At 41.9% G+C, this 26,423-nt stretch overlaps 1 protein-coding gene across 3 annotated transcripts; it reads right to left on the reverse strand.

Moving 5' to 3' along the window:
• Positions 1 to 65: 65 nt before the first annotated feature.
• On the reverse strand, positions 66 to 25,487 carry PPP1R17 (protein phosphatase 1 regulatory subunit 17). Of its 3 annotated transcripts, none has more exons than XM_032997380.2 (5): positions 25,385 to 25,487; positions 16,757 to 16,869; positions 14,786 to 14,938; positions 13,167 to 13,328; positions 66 to 6,456 (listed from the first exon to the last, which is right to left on the reverse strand). In XM_032997380.2, the coding sequence occupies exons 2-5, from the start codon at positions 16,836 to 16,838 to the stop codon at positions 6,377 to 6,379; spliced, it is 477 nt and encodes a 158-aa protein (XP_032853271.1). In that variant the 5' UTR covers positions 16,839 to 16,869; positions 25,385 to 25,487; the 3' UTR covers positions 66 to 6,376. The 3 variants fall into 3 exon arrangements, with proteins under 3 accessions (XP_032853271.1, XP_032853269.1, XP_032853272.1); XM_032997378.2 differs by lacking the exon at positions 25,385 to 25,487 and adding an exon at positions 23,464 to 24,071; XM_032997381.2 differs by lacking the exon at positions 25,385 to 25,487 and adding an exon at positions 17,452 to 17,524.
• Positions 25,488 to 26,423: the final 936 nt, after the last annotated feature.

A 26,423-nucleotide genomic window follows, 5' to 3' on the forward strand; every position in this document is an offset into this window, starting at 1 on the left:
GGAGACAAGTGACTTAGATTCGTAAATCCTCAGTGGAGCAGACAATGGTGAGACAAGTCTTGAAGTCCATGCACAAACATTTATTAATTTCCTACAACGTACTAATAGGATACACGAAAATTGGCTAAGTATATAACAAATTATGGCTAGCAATACAGTATGCCTTGCATTACTTAAGGGTAACAAGTGAATAGGGGAAAAGAAAAGAAGAGAGAGAGAGAGAGAATAGAGAAGTAGAGATCACCGGGCCAGGGTCCTGCATTGGTACTGTTGAGGTCATCAGGGATGAATCCGTCTTGCTTGCTTCTTTTTATCTATTCCTTGCTCCCTTTCTCTCCTGATCACTTGCTTGCCTCACTCCTTGCCCTGCCTCAATTTATACACACTTTCCTTGGGTCCCTCCCCTAGGTCAACCCACACCCCTACATATTATATGTATGGGGAGCTTCATGGGATGATGTAGCATACTCAGGGGTATCAACTTTAATATGCATTTCGTGGATAATGAAGCAAAGGTCATTCACCAGACAGATGGCCCTTGAAACTTTACAAGATGCACCAGAGCAGAGCTGTCCTGTCTCCACAGGGCCCTCTCCTCCAGGTGCATCCTGTGGTAATCAGGCTGCCTTATCAGCTCTGACCTCCACATTATCCACCCCAAGACTATAGTTTTGTTACTTACAAGTGTTGGAGGCATTCCTTGGCTCAGAGGTCCTCTGCTCCCACCCATCCCTTATCTCTTTCTCAGGCTGTTTTTGTCAGCCCGTTTTGGAGAGTTACAAGTTGACTCTCACAGTAGTCAGGGCACAGGGAAATGAAATTACCTGCTTGGGGTCAAGGAGAGTGTATATGGCTCCTACAAATTTAATGTAGTTCTGATCACGTTCCTCTTTGCTCTCAGTTTCCTCCAGCTGAGTCCATGCTGTGCCAAGTTGCTGCCTATTAGAGTCCCCTCCAGAAAATATCTGTTCACCCAAGTGGTTTAGAGCATTTTTATTTTTTATTTTTCCTGGAGCTGGGGAAGGTGAAGAATGCTGGCAGATACTCATTGGTATTGCAAAGATATTTCAGGATGTCTCTTTCCTCTTCCAAAGCCTGGGGCTTTCAGCTTAAATGAAGTACTGCAAAGTGGGGAAGAGAGGATGTTTGTGCAGACTGCTCCATGTAAATATGGGGTGCTTCACAAAAATGATTCCTAAGCAAAACTAGTTGTGCTGATGGCATCCAGCCTGATACACAGAGCTGTGTGATGGGTGGATGGACTCATCCTCTCAGTCCAACCCTGACATCTAGTGTACACCAAAGGGAAGTTTTCCAAGTGTGAAGTTAAAAAATGAAATCTATATTATTTGGGAGAGGTCTGGCTTTGCAATGCATTCGACCTTTTTCTGCATTGATGATTTCTGCAATAACCACTTGCTGCCAGCATAGAAATAAGGCTGAGTAATCTGTACCTCTTGGAAAGTCTCATGATCTCTGACTTATGAGGCCAATGAGATTTGTTACGAATTACTCATTGAAACTATCAACACTTTCAAATTTAGCCCTTTTTCTCTTTAGTCCATTTGTGAACTGAGTGTTTGCTTTAATCACTGGATCACTTTGCTACAGCAAAAAAGTTTGGTGCTCTGGTTTTTGAGCGGGAGTTTTTTATTTTTTTTAGAAAAGGATTAAAGTCTGAATTTAAAAATCTGATTGTTTAAATCCACAGTGAGTGAGACATAGAGAGACTCTTGAGTATTCATTCCTTATATTTTGTGGATATCTATGTCTACACAAACAGGAACTGGAAAGGAAGATTGGCTCCAACATCCTCAAGGGAAATTGCAGCAGCCAGAGCAGAGATGAACGAGGAAGGGGAGGAGGAGGAAGGAGGAGCCGTGGCTCAGAAGCTTAAATGGGCCTTTCCAGTTCTTTAAGTCATGAGGTAGACAGTTGGGTTCATAAAGCAAATTTGGTTCTGGACTGGCCATGTCTCCACCTCCCTTCTCCTTCTTGCTGAGGCCTGTCGTTCACTTCTGTCACTCAGGTATCTGGTCAGCACAAGTCCTTCTGACTGATGCCTCACTATCCTTTTATATGCACTCCTCCCTTTACCCCAAACTTTATTCCGATCTCTCACAGACCTGCTAAGCATCACCAAGCAGATCTCTTGCTATGGATCCTGGGCTATAGTCGCAGAATCGCTGAGGCTGGATGACACCTCTGAAATTGGCCAGTCCAAATAGGATCCACTGGAGCAGGTTACTCAGGACTGCAACCAGTTTGGTTTTGAAAATCTCCAAGGATGGAGACTCCACAACATCTCTGGGCTATGTGTGTCAGTGCTTAGTAGTAAAAACATGTTTTCTTACTTGTGAGTGGCATTTCATGTATTCCAGTTTGTGCCCAATGACTCTCATCCTGTCAGTGAGTACCGCTGGGAAGAGCCTGGCTCCCTCTTCTTTACATCCTCCCATCAGACATTTATATATATTGATAAGATCCCTTTAGGCTCTGTCTTCTCAAGGCTAAACAGACTACAGAAAACCAAATCTGCGATAGGTATAACTTTGTCTCAGACACTAAGACCACCTGGGAGCCTAAAACCTACTTTGGAGGTTGGAAAAAACCTGGTGGCTTGGAAAAATCCAAAGCTCGTGGCAATGTGTTTCATGGTTATAAATACACAGCTTGCATTTTACGGGATCATCGCACCTGTACGACTAAGCACAAATGTTTCATCAAAAGTGGTTCTTTTATTTCTGGAATGTGCTTTCTAATTTTGCTGCTGCTTGTCCATCTGTCCAGTCTGTGTCTTTTCAGGATTCTTCAGGATGTCAGATATAAGGATGGATTAAGTTTCCCTTCACAGCTCCTGGGTCCGACAGTCTGACATGGGTTCCTCCCACAGGACCAGGAACCAGTATCATGGAGTAGAAACTGGCTTTTAATATTCACTCTTCCTGTTTGTAGAACTACATTTCCAGAACACTGGTATTTCTATTTGTACCCCCTCACTCTAAGAGGCCATGTCTTTTTGGAGGATGTAAGTGTTTATGAATTTATCTAAATACAAGAGAGATGCCAAAATTTCTAACATGCATCACTGACGTGCACTTTTGGTTTTCGCTTGTAGATGTGATTGCTGGGCAGTCTCTCTGCATACAGTAAGGTCATGCGTACAAAATGTAATCTCAAAAGGTAGGAATGGCATAAGACATGCAGAAAGATAATCTGTTATGATATCTAAACACATATATTAATTTAAGTGATCAAAGCATTATACAGATATCAATTTATTAACCAGTAAGACAAAATTTCAAGCAGACAAAATTCAGTGTAAGTGTTGCTAAACTCAAAGTGTGCAAGTGCTGCTTTATCTGTGAATATAGTGTGAGTTAGTGATAGCATCATGAATGTTGCTTTGGATTTGTTTCTGCTGTGGTTAGCTGGGCAAGTCACTTAACCTATGTACCTTATGTTTAGCACTGCAAAAATGCTCATTACATCCCCTTCAGATGGGTGATGGGCTTTCTGCAATCATGAGTTAAAAGTTGGAGGCCATTAAATCCCTTTGTTCAAATCCTGTTGTAAATGGAGACCTGTCTCTGAGTTTGTAGGTAGAGGTTAACTGAGAATTTGCTCCAGAAATACTAGCCATTTTCAACCTCCTGACTGCAGTCAGTCTTTTATTCACTGACTGAAGCACTTCATTCTCCCCGAGGCATTGGACTGGTTGTCCTGCCTGTCACAGACTTCTGGGGTGAGATGCAGTTCCACCTAAATATCTGAATTCCATCCAGCTTCTGCAGCCCCTAAGCAGTCAGTGCCTGTGTGCAGACAACGTAAGCGACTTCAGACTGGAGCATCCCAGCCCTGACAGTGCTATGGAAAGGCTTGGCCTGTTCCTGTGTTTCCATTTCCTTCTGGTTTTGCTGTAATGGGCATGGGGGACCTTTGGGGACATGGGGGGACAAAAGCCTTTCTGCCTCAGAACACACCAACTCCAGCCATTTGCCCAGGAGAGCAATTTGTGCCGTTTTAGCTCCATCTGGTCTTAAAGGGAGAGTTCAGAGCCTGAACAGCAATGAACCAACCCAATTAACCACATGCATGACATTATACAGTCCACACACATTCTGCAGCACCTAAAGGCTTTGTTTTGGGGGAAGGGGCAGTGTTTATCTGATTTGAAAAAAAAATTGTATGTTATTCCCAAATAAAGTAACATTTAACACTTTCACTGAGTGCAATGAGGCAGGTGAAAGCTTTGAGAAATGATTCATCTCACTGCTTCCCATGAACAGTGCAAAAACTCCTATTTACTTAATTGATCAGGTGAAAAATTACTTTTAAGTCACTCGTGTTGCTCCTGGGTGGAAAAATAGTAAATGCTGAATTACCAAGCTATGAATATGCAATTTTAAATGAACTGCAGCAAATTATGTATGTTGTGGCATTTTTATGGCTGGGCTTCAAGTTGATCTATACAGGGATGGTAAATTAGGCTGCTATGCCATCAGAGATGTCACCGTGACCGTAACTCCTCTTTGGTGAAGAACATGTAGTGCTAGGCTTAAAGGGTGCTCATTTTTTTTTTTTTTTTTCGTATTGAGCTGTGTCAGCATTCCCCAGGATTGGAAACAAATCCTCTTCAGTGAAGTCAGTCACATCCTATTTGTGCTCCTGCCTTGTGTTGTTAAGGGCCTTCATGTCTAAACACATACATTTTTGCAGCTAATTCATTGCTGATGTTCATTTGAATCTTTTCAGGCTTCCATGCTCTCACTTTTGCTGTACTGTGCACTGAAAATATTCACCAGCTTCACTGGTAAAGCTGGACTCAAATTGCACTTATTTCTTCTCATGTACTTGGTGTGACATGCTTTACTGTGTACCTTACATGAATGTTCTTATATGAACTACTGATTGATTATAATTTAAATTTTATCTCATCTCCCTGATAGATTAACAGCATTAAAAAAAAAATTACACCTCCTATTAGGCATCCCATTAATAATTAGCTGGCCTCTTGTACACTTGGATACATGATTATTTATTATAAGTTTGTTGATTACATCTTGAAGCTGAATATCTGCAAATGGACTGTGTTCTCATGAAAGATGCTGGGTCAGTAACTGTGGCAGATGAATTCCAAACTAGTGTGCTCTTCAGCTGCCTAAGGGTGTTAAAAAGATAACTAAATTCAGTCTGCCAGGCTAAATAATCTTTAACCTCTCTGCTGAGGTCCCTAAGGGTCCAGCTGGCAGTGCAGCTCCGTCTAGCACACAGAGCTATTAAGGTAAGCACAAAACTACCCAGTTCTACCTATTTTGTACAATATTCTACAAGTACCCGTCTCTGTATAAACGCTGAAGACTGTAGCAGGCTGTGAAAACAACTCTTGACTCAATGAGGTAAACTATTAAAAAAAAAGCGTGGTGCTGCTCCACCTTGCAGTGTGCGTATGCCATGGAGTAACACTATTCCTTTTACTCAATTTTTACTCTCCCACTGTGATTTTTAATCTTTGCAACCCCTCATAACTGACAACCTAAGACTCAGTTTATAAAGCATATGTCAAAAGAAAAAATATGGAGTAAAAGGATCAAATATCCGATTAGTTTATCTTTCACCAACCCAGGAATAAAACCTTTGAAAGAAAAAAAATCAATAGTCTACACTGGTGTAACAGGCAGGCCTGGCACTTCCCATACACTTCTCTTCTGAGAGCTCTGCCCTCCATCCCGTTGGATGTGTCAATGCTGACAACCCTTAGCTGTAAGTTTTCATTCTGTGGTAAATCTACCCTTTTCTCCTCACAAACACAAGTCAGGAGCAGATACAGGCAGAGGAAGTGTTTGCTTCGCATTCCAGGGACTCCCCCACCTTCTCCATCTATCCCATCAGCTCTGCTTGTGGGACTTTTCACTGCCGTCAATGTTTTTCCAGCAAAGCTGGACAAATGAGGGGAAATGTCAGGAGAAAAATGCAATTTGAATCATTAGTTGATGTTTTACTGCTATGGTATCCAGTGCCAGGTATACTGGCTTGGTGGCGTCCTCTGTGTTAACCTTTATCACCACGCTGCACAAAGCTAGATCTGATCTGAGGCAGATTCCTCATTGACAAAAATCCTGGGAAGCCGCTTTTAGTAAACCAAGAGAATCCTTTCAACCCCATATGTAAGTGAAATTTCTGTCATCACCCCCTATGATGCTTGCTGGGATTTCATGAGATGCAGATAAGCACTTGAAGATAATTTAAATTCAAGTGCATGCTTGAGAAAATAATTATTTATAAAAATGAAAGGACTTTTTTTTTTTCCTATGCGCTGCCACTTTGAATGACCCAGAATTATTTACACGGTATTATTGGAAATATCATTGTAATCTTAACTAGGGATTGTGTCTCCATCCTTTTCTTCATCTTCCATAATCACTGTTTGCTTTTCTTCTGTAAGCAGCTTAGTGCCTTAAAAACAGGACACCAAAAAAAAAAAAAAAAAAAAAAAAAAGAGAGAGAAAATGAGTTGATTTAAAAGATTAATTCTTTAGAAAATATCAGGATAAGAAGAATCTTTCAGTCCCCTCTAATTTCTTGATCCTAACGTAGTTTTCTAACATCATGGGAGTTACTCCTCATTTATTTTTGGCACATCAGTCTCATGATATTTAGTGAACTAGAACTGGATCGCTGCATTTTTAGCTAAAATTTTCAAACACTCTTAAATCCAGCATATTTCTGCTACCTGTGAAAAGAGACACCAAAATTTCATCTGGGAATCTGTTTGCTAAAAGGGTTTGGAAAGTTAAAAAAGGGAAAGCACTTTCATGATTAAATAATTACTGTGATTAATCTTCATGACTGAGTCAGCTTTTGTGAACATGTGTATGTTATATATATATATGTATATATCAATATCAATATTACTTAGATTGTGAAAATGCAGATTCCAAAGGAGACAAATGTTAGAATACCCCCATGCCAAGTGCCATCCCCATTGACGTTATAAAATATCATTAAATTGCAAGAGCAACCAAATTAAGATCAATGTGAAAACAGACTTAGGTTGTGGATCATATCTTCCACAAATCTTTGTTTCTCCCCACTTCTCTCTGTCTCTCTTCTCTTTCTCTCTCTTACAGTTAAACCAGAAAGTCCACCCCTTACAGATCTGGAGGCTTTTATGTGATACCAAGGTATCACCATTACTGTAACTGCTCTCTTCACTACGTAGAAAATGTTCTTGATCCCTATTTTAACAGATTGTAGATGGTTTTGCCTGTTCTCAGTAAAAAGCAAGTGACCTGTAAGATATATTTTATGCCCACATTCCTTGATGTGGAGGTTAACATAGTCTAAAAACAGGATGAGGGTTACCATTGTGTGGAGACCAATGAAATCTCTCCCTAATTCGGTCTCCTACTGTTTGCTCTCAGTCTGTGCTAACCAGCTGAGTTCTTCTGTCAAACCAGCCTGTTTTGCTTCTTTCTGCACCGAAAGCCCTCTCACAGAGAAGGCTTTCAGTCTTGACGAGGTCTGAAAAAAGAGCAATACCACACAGGAAGATTTTCCTCAACTCTGGAGTCTTTTCAAGAGGTGATGGATTAATGAAAATATTCAACAATACTGCCCTTCATTTAAGTTAGCTCCTGCTTCATTTATATGCAGTTCTTGTGAACTGGGTGGTTTCAGCGGGACCATGAGATAAACTGAAAGTCATGAATGAATATTATTTTGAAACTCAAAGGACTTCATTTGTTCAAGCAGCGATTGAGTAACCACCATTATTAACTGCAAAGAATTATGCCATTTTCTGGAGATGGATGTAAATGTTCCCCACCCAGACTTCTATCCATATACACAACTTAGGCAAATGCAGACAGTTTTTTCTTTTTTTCCCCTGTTGTCTTTGGGGTTTGGGTTGTTTTTTTTTTTTTTTTTTAGAGGGGTAGTGGAGTTTTTTGTTGATTTTTCTTAATGGAGCATTTGAGGAATGAGGAAAACATAACTAAAATATGCTTAAAATGTGAAGCCACAGTGGATCATTTGATGAGCGCTAAGCTGTTTTTTGGGTAAACTCAGGAATAAGAGGTATGGAATGTAAGCTAAATAAAGTTGCACTATGCTTTATGACCATGTCCACTCTTATTTAAATTATGAAGTGATGAAGGAAAAGCACGTTTATGTCATTCTGATGGCCTGGTTGTAGCAAATAAACAAGAGCTTTTAGAGCAGATGCTAGAGACGGCAGGGAGGTAGCAGCCAAGCAGAGGTCCCCAGCTCTCAGCTGGACCCACATCAGTAGCGTGGCAGACGCTTACCACAATCAATAGCAAGACTACGCCTCATTGTCAAGGAATCACTCTGATGACTGATGAACTCCAAAGGTTTCCAGTAGAGTTCAGGATTCAAAGCTCAGAGGAGGACGTAGCCTAGAGCTGAAGGTTATTAACTTTCCAGACCATGGACCACCAGCAGCTTCAAGGACAACTACACGCCTTTAAAATCAGCCTTTTAATGCAAAACAGTGGAAGGGGGATACAAATGGGATGCCAAGGCTAGCGTTATTTCTGTAACACCAGGAAAGGATTTTTTTTTTTCTTTGACACAGTGCCACTGATCACTTGTGGAGAAAGTGTGCTTGACTGAATGCGGTTTGGAAATTCTGGGTTTAAAGGAATGAGCAGGATGCTGGATTTGGAGAACATTTGTAAATCAGTTTTTCTCTGTTTACTCTTTAAGTAAATCACTAAGCCTCCCTGCCTCTCTTTTCCCAGCTGTGTGTATTATGAAATGCAGCTCATCCCGTGGACCTCTTTTAAGGATTGGTAGGTTGTTCTGTTAATATCTGCCAAGGGATATGACTAAAGAAAGCAGAGTAGAAATGTAATACAATCATATTTTCCCAACAGAACTTGCAACTACTTACAATTTTTAGCTAGAGTCTAGGACTGCAAAGGCTCACAGAGACTTGAGAGCTTCTGTTAGGAAGCTCAAACGTAGGAGGAAGAAGAAGTTGGCTTAAATCAACCATTTGCCAGGTGCCACCTAGATCTAAGCATTCCTCCTGGGTTATAAATCAGAAAAGCACCAACGTAGCACCAGTTCCACTTGACTGTCTACAGACAACTGCACCTGTGTTGGGAGAATATTGGAGTGCTCCAGTCCCATCCGTTGCACAGGAAAGGGACGAGAGGTGACATTAAACTGCTGTGCTTCTCCTACATCACTCAGAGATTTTTTGGGGGGTGTGATGTTATCCTAACCTTAACTGGTTTTCTAGGGCATGAGGGAGAGTGAGGGTTTGAAACTGTGGTTTTACTAGTTATCTCTGATCTGATTAAGAAACTCTAAGCAGCTACATTTCAGGAACTGTGTTTCCATACTTATGCAGTTATTTACATTCTTGCTCAAACCTACAGGCCTGAAGAGCTCTCAGAAATACTTCAGTTAATTGAATATATTGCAATGTGGGGATGGCAACAGAGTGTCCCAGAGCTGAGTATAGGCCTTGGATCAGATTCAAATAATTTACTGGCAAGTGAGAGGGAAAAAAAGACCATTAGAATTGTGATTATATTTTGTCTTCTGGTCTAATCCCTTTAGAAAGCCAAGGTGTTGGCTGACTGAAGGAGAGCTGGCCACTGAAGGAGACTGCTCATGGCTTGTTTGTACACACGTGGCACAATGTTAGTTGTGCCACTTTCATAGGAGTTTTAATGTTGAATATATTTATCAGTGTGAGGAGAGTTCTGTGATGCCCAGGCTTAGACATTTAAACTGGCTAAATTTCCTTAGCCTCCTTCTTCAGACAACAGCTAGTCATGGATTCCTCCAGACAGTAACGTTCAGATTCTAATCTAGCAGCTCCATTTCTGTCCTTGCATTTCCCGTTTGGATTGAGTGTTTGCAAGGTGCAAAAATAATTCTAATTCTCACTTGGATCACATGCCATCCAGGAGATACATTGATTTTCATAATTTTGTGTGGTCTGTTTGACTTGCTTTTATTTGCAATAGAAAATATCTCTGGCCACCCAAGAAGGAGAGGGACCATCCGAGAGTGCTCATAACCAGCTGGTCAAAATGGAGAGAGATAACACAGCTGCCATTTTTAGCTACATTTACAACAAAGCTATTTGTGTGGACAGCTGCTTAAAAAGATAATCTAGTAATTAAGCTCTGTTACTACAAACAATTAAGTGGAGTTTTTTGAATTGACATCTGGAAGTGGCATTTGGGAGGGATCTGAAGGGGAAATGTTAGAAACAGGGACAATCCTCATTAGCAGGTCACAAGGGATACATGTGGCATTAAGTGTGCTGCTTGCTGCAGCAACACCAATAACAGGGAGAGAGGGACAGAAAGGCCTGTCTATATTTATTTAGCGCACATAGCCCTGCCGGGGCTTCTCAGGTCTCCGAGTCTATAATTCAGGTTCTATTTTACACAGCAGTTCCGCAAGAGCTCCGTTTGTTTGTGCTCTGTCTGCTACCTGATGGGACCACCCTGAAAGTAAACAAGTAGTAAATATTGGACCAGCCCTCAGCCACAATGAGTCACTTTTTCATAGCAAGTCGCAGGGCCACCACTGGCGAATCTCAACCAGCTGAACGCTGTGTGTTGGTACGTATCTCAAAAAGAAAATATGCGTCCTTTGAGTAGGGAGGGAATGAAATTCAGGCAGTCAAACACACAGGCTACTTTGCCCCTGACACAGGCACAAATCTGCCACATGCCATCAATCACTGGAAAACAGACCCAGAATACGGGATCTGGAAAAGTTGTCCTTGGGGAGAGGCAGCATCTAGCAGGCTGCTTTGAATCCGTGCTGAGTGCTGGAAGGTGACTTCACCAGTAGGCAAGAAAGTGTCACTGGAGGTATGATTGAAAACAGCTGAAAATTGTGTTAGTTTCTATCATTTTCCCAACAGCAAATGCACACAGTTTGAATTTTGTCACACATTTGAAGGTCACTTCATTTTATTTGTTTCCCTTTCCTTTCCTCTCCTTTCCTTTCCTCTGCTTTCCTCTTACCTTATGAGTTTTTTGATTACCAAATAATTTAAGGATTAGAACATGTTTCTGTTACCATATAACTTGTACCAGCTTCTTTTTGCTTTCTTTTTGCTTATTAAAAGTTAAAGAAGAAGTCTTCATGGGAGGTAAGAGATGAAGTCCCTTACAATTATTCTCATTTCTCTCTCAAGTGCCTACTTGAGCTAGTTGAAATTATGGTGGAAACAAGAAGTAATAAGTGACTAGATGCTAATCCAACCAGACCGTTGTTGAGACAGGTCAAGGAAATAATTGTCCCTTGCTTCATCCTCTTAGCTAGCAATTACATTTAAACCAAAAAAGAGACAAGCCTCTCAGCTTCACTGTCACACATTTCGTCTTTGATTTTTATCAAATGTGTTTCACGTTCAGATTCTTCTTCCCTGCATATACCCAGAAGTGCAAAGGCCATACAGCATCTTCAAAGGTGCGACAAATACAAAAGGCAGCTTTTCTTGGGAGTGTTTTTGAACTGATGAAAATACTGTCTCATCTCTCCTCCAAAGTCCACAGGAAAGGTAGGTTTCAAGTATAATACACAGAACTAATTTTTATTACAAATGGCTTGATAAATTTTACCTCTTTTTCTGTTTCTAAATCAATCCCTGAAAGACTATGTTTTTTTCCCACCTAATTTATTTGTCATGTGAAATTCCGGGTAATTTTCTGGGTAATTTCCTCCAACAATTATATGAACAGTTAATTATCAGTGATATTATTATTAATATTAAATATTTCAAACAGTGGAGCATTTGCAGTTGGCTTTAGAAGTAGTATGCTAGATTTCATTTCCCCCAGCAGATAATTGGACCAGGTTTCCAGTAACAAACTTACAGCAGCTCTGATGCCACAAGCCATTGGGATGCTTGAATTCCATGAGCAAATAAAAAATGTATTTTCCTTAGGCAGATCAATGTGCAAGGCATTAGTGTTCACCATGCTTGCTGCCATGATCCTGCAATCTTAGTCATGCTTCTCTCTGCTTTTGGGAGCCCCATACTAATTAAATGAAAAAAAAATTCTTATGGATGTTTAAGTCAGTCACAGATTCACAAAGGAAGGAGATGTCTACAAATAGCGGTGCGTATTTGGATTGATGAAGCTGTCTGCACACCTTATAATTATTAGGTGTACAGGAATTCCATTCAGAGTGTACCTGAAAGTCAGATAATTTGGCCCTGAGCGACTAAGCAACATCCAGCTCTTGTCTCAGGACCTCTTTACTTTGTGTGTCTCACTGCTCGGTAGTGCCAGCCCACTGCAGAACCAGTTCATACGAGAGGTTCCTAAGGGAACAATATATTCCCATTTTGGCACTAGTTTTGGATCTGGGACTTGTTTGTTTTTCATTCGTTCATTTGTCCATTTGTTTGTTAATTTTTTGCTCCATCCTGTGACCTGGAAAGGGCCGGTGCACAGCATGCAAACTTGCACTGTTGCTTGCATCTCTAGCTAGCACTAGTAATTAACATTTACACAGTGTTTTACATCTTCAAAGACCTTCAGAAATATTGAAGAATTGAGGCTCTTCTGTGATAGAGGAATGTGGGAAATGCAGCAAAGTGTCTTTGGACCAAAACAGAGCTGACTGACTTCCTACAGTCACCAAACAAATTAACTGCTGCACTGCCTATTATGCCAGAAGCACAGAACTGTCTTAAAGGTGCTGTAAATGAGAAGTTCATCACAGCTTGGTTTCCTCAGTTCATGTCAGGGACTGTGGAGTTAAGGGGAGGTTAATCAGGACCGCTTTGCTCCAGGTTGTCTGAGAGCATGAGCCACGTTAGTGCTGATGACCTAAAAATTTTCACGTGCTCAGGTTTGAAAATCAGAGCAGTAGTTGGTCTTCCACAAAAGATTGCAAGAGATAATCAAGTGACCCAATGTCTTCTCTTACACCCCTTCACTTCTATTCCCAGAGCATGAGCAGGGGATATGGAAAAGACTTTCTATGAACCACCACTGCTATGATCTACTTTGACGAAATAGGTCCAGTTTAGCAGGAACGGCTAAGTACACTGGGCAGAGCACTCTGCTTCCAGGCTCCTCCCAAGCCTACCTCTGAGAGAAGCCACGATTTGCTTCCTCTTTGGAGGAACTTTACCTAAGTAACTTTCTTACCTATTATAAAGGGTGGAATGTGTATTGCAGGCGTATCTTTTCTCCTGGGCTTCTTCTGCTCCAGTTCAGTGATCTGAGAGCCTGGACTCATTCTCTCTCTCTGTGGCTTCTCCGTGATACCATACCTTTTCAGCAGATTATCAGAAAAGTCTGAGAGTATGCCTGCAGGCAAGAAGAAAAAACAAAATGCCACTTCAGCCTTGCACATCAAAGAAAATTACACCTGTGTAACTTTCCCAGCAACAAGTCTGAAGTAAGGTTGCAGGAGTGCATGATCTGGGCTGCATGGTGTACCTACTCGTCAGGTTTTACAACAGTATACATTTCCTCCAAGTCAGTTATATCCCATGGGCTATAGACATTGCTGTTCTCACATCAGCTGGCTTCTGGTTATACGTAATGGACCAAACTGCAGCACATCAGAAATCATGGTTAAGATGAGTTCAGTCTTCTATTCCAGAAGGTTAGACATCTTATCAAAGTAGCTTAATCATATGGATGTTCAAGCTTCTGCTCGGGAGCAACAGAATTGTCTCCACACATAACTGGCCTGTTTTAATTAGTGAAACAATATTTTATTTATGATATGGCTACTGTGGGCACAAAATGCAGCTCTTCAGCCTGTAAGCCACTCTTCCTTAAGAGAGAATTGCTGAGGAAGATACATGTGAAAGCTGAACAAAGTCAGGTTTGATATCTGGATTACAAATACTGGAAAATCCCAGCTGCTTGGTTTTGACTTGGTGAATTGTTGCAGATACGCAGGGGACCATGCAAGTAGCTACTCCTCTGTGTATGTGCAACACGGGAAGAAGAACTCAATGCAGTTGATACAAGAGCACAGCTCTCTCCACAGGGAGCCCAACAAGGCGTGCTTTTTAGCAGAGAGAAGTGGCAAACTTTTATTCCCACTGATGATCTTGGAAGATTGTCAGGTTTCACTGGCAGTCTCCTGCTCATTCTTTCCTTCCCCAGGTTGGTGGCATTTGGCTCTTGAACTGCAGAGGTCCGTAGATGCGCAGCAGCAGGGAGCATCCTACAAGGAGCCCCTTTGTGGCTGTGATGGTTTCTGGCTTCCCAAACCCACTCGCTCTTTGCCAGAGTCCCCATAAGCACAAGAGCCCTGTGATTTCCAGGAGGAGCAACCTGCAGCCAGCTTGTGTGCTTCTCTGGTCTCCTCCCAGCCTTATCCCCATTCAACCTCCCCCTGAGCACTGGGTACAAGTTTCACAAGAAAGTGTGGGGGCTAAACGGGATCCTTTTTGATTTTGGACCAGATTGAATCAGGACATCTCGCACTGCTCATCAGCTAGAGATAAATACACATCCTTTATCACATGAAGGCAAGACTATGAGCTCCATGGGAGCGTGTTTCCAGACTACACACCCACTCATTTTGGTAATCCCAGACCCTGTGAGAAAACCCTTCATCTAACAGGGAATGCCTGTGAGAAAGTCAGCCTCTCTGTTCTCCTGTCTTCCCAGGCACAGACAGCGTGAGGCTGTGTTCCTGCCCACATTCAGGGGGACATAAGTGAATGAGGGGTCTCTGGACTTTTGCCCAGATTCAGTCCCATCAGCTGAATTGGGATTTCAAAGTCAAGAGATGTGTTGCTCACCCGTGAGAGGTGGTGGGGTGTGCAAAGCTGGTGTATCTTTTCTCCTTGGCTTTTTTTGCTCCTGTTCAGTGTTTTGGGAAGCTGGGATGGTTTTACCTTTTCTTGGTTTCTTTTTGAGGTCACAGCTCTTAATCAGCTGCTCTGAAAGATCTTCTGCAGGGAAAAAAATAAAAATAAATAAATTGAAAATTGGGGAAAATAATAAAACAGATAATTAAAAGAAAAGCTTTAATAATACTGATTTCATTCAAGTAAATTAAAATGCCTGTGGAGAAACTTCTCTTAAATAGAAAGTCAGCACAAGAGGCATCTGTGCCATACTACGTGGGAGTCAAGGGACTTAGGTGGTCCTTCTGCATTGTAGATGGCAGACATAAAGCAGAGGGAGGGAGTTGTGGGCAGCCGTGTGTTGCACAGCAGAGGGAAGGCTGCAGCATCGTGTGGAGAGGTCCCGTGGCCATCCCTCTTTCATCCAGCGCTAACTGTGCAGGCTGTGTCTTCAAGAGTTACAAGGGAACTTTTGTGAAGGAAAGATTTATGTGTGTGGGGTCAGCCTGAGGTATTGGTAAACCAAGCCAGTATATTGTTCCCTTCAAGAGTTGGCTTTATTTCCAGAGCCACTGAGCTGTTGGTATTCACTTTTGATTTACATAACATTACACTGGATTTTTGGTTTTCCCTTAAAACAAGCCTTGTCTCAGATGTTTCAGATGGTCAGCAGGGCTTTTCTGCAAGGATCTGCATTTCTGGGTGCTTATGCAAGCTGAAAATATTGACTCTAGCCCATCATTGGTATCATCACACAAAGCAATGCTATGATTGCTTAAAAGTTGCTTGTTTGGCTTCAGCAGGGTCCCTACCCCCACCCACCCCGACACTGCAGATTTGGGCGCAACAGGACTTTGTTCCAGGCTCTCCCACACTATTTGAGGAGCCGTGTGTCTGCGAGCCTGCAGGTAGACATGGGAAGGACAACCTCCAGGTGAAGTCCCTATAAGATGTGGAATCTTTTTCTGGCCTTCACAGACCTGCTGCATGGTCCTAATGAGCTCATTCAACCTCCCACTGCCTCAGTTTCCTGACTGTAGAATGGGATTCATTCTGTACTTATTTAAATAATTTTATGGAACAATTATGTTTGGTATACCAGCAATTGTAAAAGTGGTGCCTGTGGCTAGAAATGCCATGTGGCAGAGGCAGAAGGCCAGAAAAAACAAACTTTATAAGATTGTACTTGCCTGCGGTGAGACACTTTCTCTGACAAGCAAGTGGAATTTCATTTGTGTTTCATTATTGTCATCGCAAGGGTAACAACAAGCAAATAGATTTTTGTTTCTGGGTTGCTAAATCTTCGTGACAATTTTGCAAGACAGGAATGAAGTAATAGCACTTGAAGCAGAGGCAAAGACCATGAATATGCAAAAAGCACATCTATCAAGTATGAAGTCTGGTATTTAGGAGAATGGTGGAGCAAAGATGCCTCTGGTACTCTCAGTGCAAAAGTTATGTATGAAATAGGTTCAAGAGAGGAAACAGATTGATACTACAGGAGAAAAAGTATTTAGAATGCTGCCCCTTTGGAGGCAAAGGGGAGGTTTGAAATCTTTCACTGAAATTGCATATGGAAAATGTTTTCAGGGAAGGCTCAGCTATATCCTAGCTTTCAGTTTGTTGTGATATAAATGAAGAAACTGCTCTAATTTTTCTACCAGGGAAAAGAACAATGAGTCTTTTTCCTTTCTCCTCTTTAATTAACTTCGCTCTAGAGCTTCGGTTGACATTTATATGCAGGAAAAACTCTGTTTGCCTTTCCATCTGGCATCAGAAGTGTCAGCAGAAGGTGTAATCTATCAGGTTTCATGAGGGCTCAGTTGTGTTGCTGGAGGGGGAAAAAGGACACTGGACAGGACTGAATGATGTGAAGACAACACGTCTCTAATTACTGCAATGACATCATCTAATAACACTTACCTAAATGGTTACAGTGCGAATCTCGCTTGTCCAGTCTGTCTTCTGGGATATCAAGTGGCTGAACACATTCTGTTGACATCATTGAAATGGGCTTTTCTCCCCCTTTGAAGATACTATGTCAAAAAAAAAAAAAAAAAAAAAAAAAAAAAAAAGAAACTAAACCAAAGAAAACACAAACAAACAAACAAACAAAAAACCAGCAGCATGACATAAAACAGACATAACAGTGTTATGTATCCACTGGCTAGCCAGCTCACGAGAAGTTCTTCTCTTCCAGCTGCTCTCTGCCATGCAGTCTGCTGCCCTGATTTTGCTCACGCATGCTAAAGAGATGAATTTATCCACTGCCTTGGTTACACACCCAATATCCCTTTTTTCTGAATCCCTTGCTGTAAGCAACCCACACTAGCAGGGGGAATAAATTGGATCTACAGAAGAATACTGACTTTTAATACAGAAAGGGCTATCACGTACACAAAGTAAATGCTAGGAAATAGGAAGTTCTGTTCTGGTTTTCTTCTCCATTTTTCCTCAATTGTAAATCAAGGACCACATTTGGCCTCTATCTTACAATCTAACTTTGCCCTCACAGGAAGAAGGAAATTAGACAATTTTTTACTGCTGATCATTTCTACAGTTTCTTAGCAGAAACCCGTCAGAATGACAGAACAATGTTAAAGGAAAAAACCTTCAACCTGAAGGTGCAGTCTGAGTGGTCTGGGTGTCCCCCTTCAGCCAGCAACAGCTGTGGTAGTTCCTCATTCACAACCTCTGTTCTCCATTTTTGGGGAATAAGAGCAAACTGTGACTTCCTTGTAGGGAGGAGGAAGACAATGAGGAAGAGAAAAAAGCAGGAGACAACATGAATAGTAGAAGAAAGACAGGAGGAACTGGGAAAAAACAGAGGAGGGAAGGGAAGGTGGAGAAGGAAAGGTTAAGTAAAAGGCAGTTGGAGAAAAACAGTGAAAAGGAGGATGAGAAAATAGGAGACTGTACTGTGGGAGTTTGTTTTTATCTTGCTGGAGGTAAAGAAATTGCCTATATTATTTCTCTGTAAATTGCAGTGGTTGTTTGTCAACAAGAAACAGTACAGTAGGGGAGTTAACCTCATTTCTATGATTAAACTTGTGTCTATATAAAGAACAATTAATCCTCAAGCAAAATCCAGTCACATAAATATTTGCCAAACAAAATATGAAAGGTCGCACTCATAATCATGCACTGAGCTAATTCTTCAGGGGATGGAAAAAACATGTCCTAAACACTAGCGACTTCAAAGTAAGTGGGGCAACACTGGCTGACAGTAGTAAAGGTCAGGAACTCTGACTCACAATGTACATATGGGATTAACTCCCATACCCTTTAGTATTCAAAATTCACAAAAATTTGTAAAATTCTACAAATTCTTAAATGCCTTACTGAATCAGGCCTGGATAAGGGGTTTGACCTCCAGCTGTTCACTGCAGAACTGTTCCAGTTCAGCCTCACATCTGTACTGAAGGATTATACTGCCTGGAGACTTCATTTGCATTTACAGAAAAAATAATCTTCCACTTGGGAAGACCCCACATAAAGAAATCTTTGAATGCAGTTTAGGATGGTATGGTTGCTCTGTTTATCCACTGTATAAATAAGCTGTAGCTATGGCTTAAAATGAAGCAGTCATAATTTTATTTCAAACGAAAAATTATTATCTGGCCATATGAAGACTCACACTTCATTTTGTGATTTGAGGGAGATTTTTTTTCTTCAGTGCCATTTGATTTTATTGGATTTGATTAAGGCATGCTGGCCAAATATTATGATTGTAGGGAAAATGTTCTTCTCTGAAGGGTACTCTGTTTAGAATGTTTTCAGTAAAATCAGGGATACCATTTCAGACAATATGGACTTTTTTTGAACAGGTCTTGAGGCAAAAAAGCTGAGGATAGATAGTAAAATTTAAATGTAAAGTTGGTATTAAACTATACTAACTGGAAATGCCTTATAATATATGATTAACTATGGTTTGATTTCACTGAGTAGTTTCATTGAGTTATTTCACCTAATAACAATTAAGCACTGTAAAGAGACTTAATGTAGGATCGGTATATGCAGATTATGAGAGACTTCCTTAATTATTTTTTCTTAATACAGTAGTTTGAAAAATAGTATTCTAAAATAACTCTCTTAGAGATTTCTTCACATTTTTGCAGGCAGAGGTTCCAAGCCTTTGACATCATTCGTGCTTTAAAATATGGCTTTAAAGCCTAACTTCTGACACCCCCACTTCTTTTTTTTTTTTTTTTTTTAATTTTGCCCTGCAGCCGGTACTGCCTTGCTTACAAAAGTATTTCCACACTGCACGTTGTGACAGTCTGTGTGACAAAAGAATAAAAAGATTGCCAAAATATATTGTGAGTTTTGTTATCTGGGGGGTATATACACTGCATACGCTGGGCAACCCTGTGGGTGCTGTTGCATGCTGTCGCTGTGCATTACGCACAGAGCCCCCGCTCAGAGGAGGGGTGATGTATGGGAGCATCGTAATGGCGCTTTCCCAAACCACTAAAATCAATTCCTGCCACTAAAGGAACAGATTCCCCAGTAACATTTTGTGTGGGGAGGAAGAACACTGCGAGGGTTGCACGAAGTCATTAACAAATGGAGGCACGCTCTCGGATTTTAAGTGCAACCCTTTTCCAGCAGCCTTCACGTTGCACGGCCTGCGCTCCCTCCTGCCGTCAGTCACCTCGGTAGGTGACATTTTCTATTTACATGATGGACTAAGTTGTTTATTTTTTTTTTTCTTGCACTCCGTTATATTTCTTGGCATAATGATCCATGTTCATCCTTTGTGCAACTGTAATGGTTACTGTGGAGCTCTAAATCACACTGCGTGGGAGACGCTTCCTGAAATGCATATAGATTTTTCCATAAGATCTAGGATTCAATAGTCATTTAGCCTGAGACTTTGGTATAAGGTAGCTAGGCTGTACCACCCCCGCTTCAGAAATATGTGCCTAAAGGAGTCACCTTGAGTCTGTTACTTCTGGGAAGAGACAGAACTGATAGAGACACCTTAAAATGTTTCCCTAAGGGTTGAGACAAGTTCTAGCTTTGACTACATAGTTTTGCATTTTCTCCTTGTAAAGACTTTTGGCATTCAATGGGATTGGCTCTACTTACAGAGAAGAGCAAGGAATGATAAGGCAGACTGAAAAGTACAGATATGAGCAAAAGCCACTTCAGCCTCATGTGGGTGAGCTCATGACGAGTCATTGTCACCGAACAGCAGGACTCCTCTGGGCATACACACTTGTAAGAGATGGTGATTCAGATGACAAATACCTGAATTTATGAGCTTTGGAACTCTAGGTAATTTAAAGAACACTCTAATTTATTTTTTCAGGATTCTAAGTTCCTGTATATATTTGATTAAAGTGCCCAAATAAAGCTATCCAGAGAAAGGAGATGTACAGCTCCTACCACTCACTAGCAGAGTCTTAAAACACACAAATACATGCAAATAATAGGATTCCTTCCTTTGCTTAAATTGTGGGTCTCCATCAAAAAGTCCACCAATGCAACTGGTTCCAGGTTTCAATTAAGTAGAAGTATTTTGCCTAGAGATGGACAAAGAAACCAGTTTTGGTTTACTATTTTAATGCACAGTTGGCTTAATGTCGATATTTGTCACAAGTAATCAGGCTAGAGCTTAGGGAATACTCAGCAAAGCTACTCACACATATTTCTACCACAATAATGTAAATCTTTTGAGGCCATCTGATCATGTGACATTTAAATCAACTTGAAATTAAATCTCATGAGAAAAATCTACCTTATAAGGTAGAAAACTAAAGCTCTGATAACAAATCTAAAGAGTTGATCTTTTTTCATTTGATCCTGAACTAGGCACAGAAATGGCTTTGAATAGGAGAAACTTAAATCTCCATTTCTTGTTTTCTCATAGGATTTGAATGGTTGTAGGTGCTATGCAACTGCAGGGAAATTGAGTACCTATGGGTATTTGTATCCGGTCTCAAGAGGCAATGCAGTTCTGAAATGAGTCATCATTCTTACTTATAACATGGAAAAATTAATTTCTGATCTACATTTCTTATCAAAGTATACAGGGACTAAGTGGGCATCAATGTCAATATTCTTCACCATTGCACAATAAGGGCAAGACTCGTTACACTTGCATGTCATTTCTTTGCATGTTGAATACTTAGAATTTCTGAACCAACCCTTTGTAAGGTCTCCACAAACTGTGCTTCTGAGGACTTCAGTAGACTATGCAACGTTGTCCACAAGTATGTGGATTTTTCTTTTTCTTATTTTTTTTTTTGTTCAGAGGAACGTTTTACTTCCACAATTGACAAAATCCCCAAGAAAAAGCATGCACTAGCTTGCAGGATGTACATGAACATTAAAGAAACCATTGGCATAAATAAGAGTACTCTCGAGAGCATCCTTGTAGGGTGGCAACAGGCAATCTGAATTTAATAAGTATTTATTTTGGTAGGTTGATAGTAACGCTGCCACAGAAGCCTGTATGACACTATGTACCTATCTTCTTCTGGACCCAGAGCACATATTTTTGCCATCTCTGGCAAAACACGCTAGCAGAAACAGAGGCATCTGTGGCCCCAGGGTGGGAGAGCAGGCACATGGGCTTGTCCGCATCCCGGTAACCAGGGCCTGGCCTTGCCGCCGCTGATGTCCTTGACATCTGGAAATGGGAATGAGTGGGAATATCTCAGCATGCTGCCCCGTGCAGACAGGAGGCAGAGGTTGGGCTGCGACAGCTCCGCTCCAGCCCACACCAAGGGCAAAGCTTCCCAGACCGGAGCGCGGCTCAGGCCCCTGCTCCTCCTCCCACCACCCACACCTGACAGGGCTCGACTATTAAATTGTTTTTAATTGCTTTGCCCCTCTCCATCTGGTTGCAACGAGCACCTGAGCAAGGCGGGACAGGCCAGCTCCCAGCATCCTTACCCGCTCTCCTCTTCCCTCCCTAAACCTACGTGGGAGGGACAGACAGACCTGTCCTTCCTTCTGTCGCCTGTCCTCGGCAGGGTCCTACAGTGTGAGTAGGCCCCTTAATTGCATGAAGCCATTTACAAATGTGTAAAGAAGGAATAATATACTATCGTCTGGCTGTAGTCATCTTGCACCCACCTTCCCAACACAGAGCTCGTCTGAAGGCTCAGGGGCCGAGGGGAGTGGTACCACACCTGGCTGCATTTGGCTCCTTCCTCCTGCATTTGGCTCCCTCCTCCTGCACTCAACAGGTAGCCTCAGCTCCTTTACCAGCAAATATTCACCTTCGCCCATACCCCAGTCCTATCCCAGCCCCATTACAGCTGCTTCCTGGGCAAATCTTGTCACTAAAGCAAGGCAACCTGCCTACTCCAGCCAGACTAGAAAACAGATGCCCTACAAGTAGAAAGTCTGGGTGTTCCTGCTTTGCATTCCAGACTTGACTTTACAAGTTTTACTATATGTTTAATGTTGCTCTATTGGAGTAATGTCTTCTTGGGCACAGAAGACAGCCTCATACTACTGCACAGAGTTTCTTCTGCAGTTATTTGGGCACTAGGCTGCTCTCTCTAGGCATTCTTGTCAGATTAGTCTGATTTTTATTTTTCTAAAGCGTATTTAAAACTTCTTAGGTAATGCCTAGGTATTTGAAAGCCTGATCCAGGTGTCTCCCTGCACTCAAAACTTTTGCTACTAATAATTGTGCAGATGCAGAAATCCCACAGAATTGTCAGGGAGCAGTTTCCTCTCACAAGCAGTGAGATTCTGGGAGCTAGTTCAAAACCCTGGTTGGTCTGTGAACTGACTCCCACTACCTCCCATCAACTTGTAAAAAAAATTAAAATAATAACAGTTAAACTCTGACTGATAGAAAAAAACTGTAAGATACATCTAGACAGGTTCTGGTCACAACGTTTTTTGTCTTTGGAGATAATAAAAGATACAAAGTCTTCCTTAATTACTTCCTCGAGGGTCAGACTCACCCTTGCACCCGCTAACCCTTTGTAGTGGGATAAGCAGTCCTGACACCAGTTCCCGCTCTGCTGGCTTGTATTATCTGCTTACGAACTGTCCCAGCAGTTAAAGTTAGTTGAAGCAGATGTCTCTAAAGCACTCTCCTCCCCATGACCCCATCCATACATTCCAGCCTCAGTGGGGTCACACCCCAACTTTCCCCACATGGAGCCATCCTCATCCTGCTTTCCACAGGGTGGGGACCCCAGGCTTTCCTGCTAGTCACTATGGGTGACATGGGTGATTTGCCTTGTTGCTGGTGGCTGCTAAAGGGGGAAAAGAAGGAAAAGGAGGAGGAAAAGGAAGAGGGGAAAGGGGAAATGAGGAGAAGAAAAAGGAAAAGGAAAAGGAAAAGGAAAAGGAAAAAAAGAAAAAGAAAAAGAAAAAGAAAAAGAAAAAGAAAAAGAAAAAGAAAAAGAAAAAGAAAAAGAAAAAGAAAAAGAAAAAGAAAAAGAAAAAGAAAAAGAAAAGGAAAAGGAAAAGGAAAAGAAAAGAAAAAGAAAAAGAAAAAGAAAAAGAAAAAGAAAAAGAAAAAGAAAAAGAAAAAGAAAAAGAAAAAAAAAAAAAAGAAAAAGAAAAAGGAAAAGGAAAAGGAAAAGAAAAAAATAAGAAAAAGCAAAACAAGAAGCCACCCAGACAGGAGGGAAGTGTGCGGACGAGGTACTTACAAAGCGGTGCGAGGCGGTGGGGAGGGCGCGATTTGGCGTCGGGGCTCGCTGGAGCGGGACCTTTTTGGGCTGGGGCTGCAGCTGATGCTCCTGCCCGCCTTATCTAGGGAGCCGTCGCTATGGCAACGCCGGGCTCAGGCGTCCTCCGGGGGGCTGGGGACCAGCATCAGGATGCCCCGGCCCCGCAGCCGCGCTCCCTTCCTCTTCCCCGAGCTGCCGAGGCCGAAGGAGAGAGGGAACAGGATGGGGGAGACCAGCGGCGCCTCAAGGCGAAGGCATCCTTCCCGCCAGGCGAACGCTGCTGCTCTCGGAGAAGCCGGGGAGCATGCGAGCGCTTTGGCAGAGAGAGCCGAACGGCGAGCTGCAGCCGCCCTGCCGAGAGGCGCAGAGAAAATGGCAAGGGGAGGGAAGCGAGGCTGATGCTGCCTGGGACCCAGGGGAGAGAGGAGGATAAAAGTGGAGCAAGGAGGCAGGGCACGTGTCGAGGAGCAGCACCATAAGCACTCAAACTGATGGACGCCGTCTCCAGCGCTGAGGTTCGGCGCTGACTGCGGTGTCTGTGTATGTATCTGGCCACAACTAGTTATACAAGCATGGTATTTATGGGGCCGGGCAGGGAGTCTTCTGTGGCTGCCAGTTGTTTGCCAGTAGAGACCAGTCTCTCCCATTTTAGCCAGTGCCTTTGGATGGAGCTGTTATTTCAACTGGGGGGTGGGGTGGGCTGGGAAAAATATACAGACATGCCTGATGTTGGAAAAGCTCTGGGAGAAACACTCTACTCAGTGGTGGGACTGTGAGCTGCCCCTCTCTTAGTATTTGTTTGTAACAAAAATGCCTTTGCCTATGCCCTTTTATTAAAACATCTTTAAAAACTGTAAAACTGTGCCTGCTCGCAGTTGCAGTTATCGCCACCTTCTCTTTTCCACCCCCCCACTCAGCGACTGCAATGCAACAGCACCAGCATGCACTGCATACTGTAAATTAGTCAAGGTTTCTTTCATAAATAATATATTGTACAGCAGGCCTAAAGGGTCAAAGTGCTAAATTCCAGCCCTGCAAACTATGCAGGACCCTCGGCTCCTGGATGTTTCAGGTGCGGTTCTGCAACGTGCCGAGCACGCTAAACGCTCGAAAGGCACCACCTGGAAGAACTGTGAGCTTTCCCCATGGTTGGCGGGGAGAGACAAGCACATTCATTACCTCTCAGATTCTAAGTCGTGTGTGTTTAGGTGTCTCAGAGACCCATTTTTAAAAGCAAGCACCTAAATGCTTAAATTGGGCCTGAAAAAATGGAGCATAGGTTCCTAAGGAAAATACACTAAGAAACTTTCATCAAGATTAAGATTTCTAACAGAAAAGAAAAACAAACCAACCCAAAACTCCTCCAAGCTACACAACCCCCAAACTGCTCATAAAATTTGTTTTTTTTAATGAGGTGCCCATTTCCATATAACTTTGATTTTACTTTCAACATTGTCAAGACCTTGCTGTTGCAGTGAATTTTAAATCAAAAAACACTCTATTTTTACACTGAAATACCTTTTACTTAGAAACACGAGTTATTTCATATTTTCCTATGAACTTAAAAAAATCAGAATGAGATCAATGAAAAATAGGCTCATCAAACAACACGCTCAAATCAGAAATATGTTTTGAAAGCGCAAGACTGCCTTTTTACATTTTCATTGTCCTGATTGAAAAAGTCAAGTCAGTAATTTATAGCACTGGAAAAATTCCCTGAGGATGAGAAAAATCATTTCCTGTTCTAGCCACCAGATCCCACGGATGCTTTGGGAATATTACGGGATAGCTTTACTCATGAGGAAAGTGGCTTATCACACTCAGCAAGATCACACATCCAACCCTAGTCACCTCTCTCTTACATTTGTCAGGTACTGCACAACGCCACAAAGTGTTTTACCTCAGCAGCAGATTTATCCTGGTCTTTCCAGAGGGGCTGTCACATTGCTGATGTGATGGAGGATTCACTCCCAAATCTGATCTTTTAAATGTTTACAGTTGTTGTCCTGCTTGTAAGAGGGCTGGGACTCCTTCCAGCTTTCCAAGCCTTCCTGCTCAGTTATTTCACAAACACAGCCTGGCAATAGTCTGTAATCACTCTGCACTTTAACCCTCTTCCCTCCTATGTGAGTATTCCCATCAGCACTTGGGGAACTACTCATGTAATTAACAATAAGCACATGTCTAAAAGTTTCCAGGCTAGTGCTTTAGAAGACATGCGATGCAGCTTTGACAGATGGGAAAGGAGGAGACAATCTAATAGAAGCCAGATAAATACACAAACACACACACACATATATATATACACACATACATGTATGTATATACATACATACATGTATATATAACTATTACCTACCTATGCATTTGTTATTTTTATGTTTGTTTCTGGCTTGGTTTGTAATTCAAGGGTCGAATTTTCAACTGTCCAAAGGGCAGTGAGAACTTGCCCTTCCTCTGATACTTTTTTCCTGTTAGAACTTTCCTTTTCTATACCAAAAAGTTGGCTTACTGAACATTTACAGCACAGCATAAGAGAGTGATTTCTTGAAAGATGCATGGTGTTATCCTTGCTGGTCAACAGTAGGTCTACAGCTGGTTTTGCAATGCAAGCACAGCTGGCCCTTCAACACTGCAATAACTAGTAAAGATTATTTTTCATCTGTGATTTTGCTCTCAACAAGCTCACTTTGAAGCTGTCCAAATTGACGACCAAAATCAGATCTCACTCAGGGCAGTGACAGTCCAGTATGAACCAGTTAAAACACTGGCTTTATAGAAGGGGAAGCCAGCTAAAGCTCTGTTCCTTACAGATTAGTGGTGCCATGCTCATTCTGGTATAAGTGAGCCTACAGTTTGGGTCAGTGATAAATGAAATGAACAGGACTGGTGTGATGGGTTTGGAGGGTTTGATTTTGAGGAGGTCCTGGTAGAACAAG

The sequence above is a fragment of the Tyto alba genome, unplaced genomic scaffold (genome assembly GCF_018691265.1).
Source record: "Tyto alba isolate M040663 unplaced genomic scaffold, T.alba_DEE_v4.0 Super-Scaffold_46, whole genome shotgun sequence".
In the NCBI taxonomy this organism is placed as follows: domain Eukaryota; kingdom Metazoa; phylum Chordata; class Aves; order Strigiformes; family Tytonidae; genus Tyto; species Tyto alba.

Coding starts and splice junctions, on each gene's coding strand:
- PPP1R17 (XM_032997380.2), bottom strand. CDS start 16,838: ATGATGTCAACAGAATGTGTTCAGCCACTTGATATCCCAGAAGACAGA. Junction 14,939..16,756: donor TTCGCACTGTAACCATTTAG/GTAAGTGTTATT, acceptor TTTTCCCTGCAG/AAGATCTTTCAGAGCAGCTG. Junction 6,457..13,166: donor CATTCCACCCTTTATAATAG/GTAAGAAAGTTA, acceptor CCTGTTTTTAAG/GCACTAAGCTGCTTACAGAA.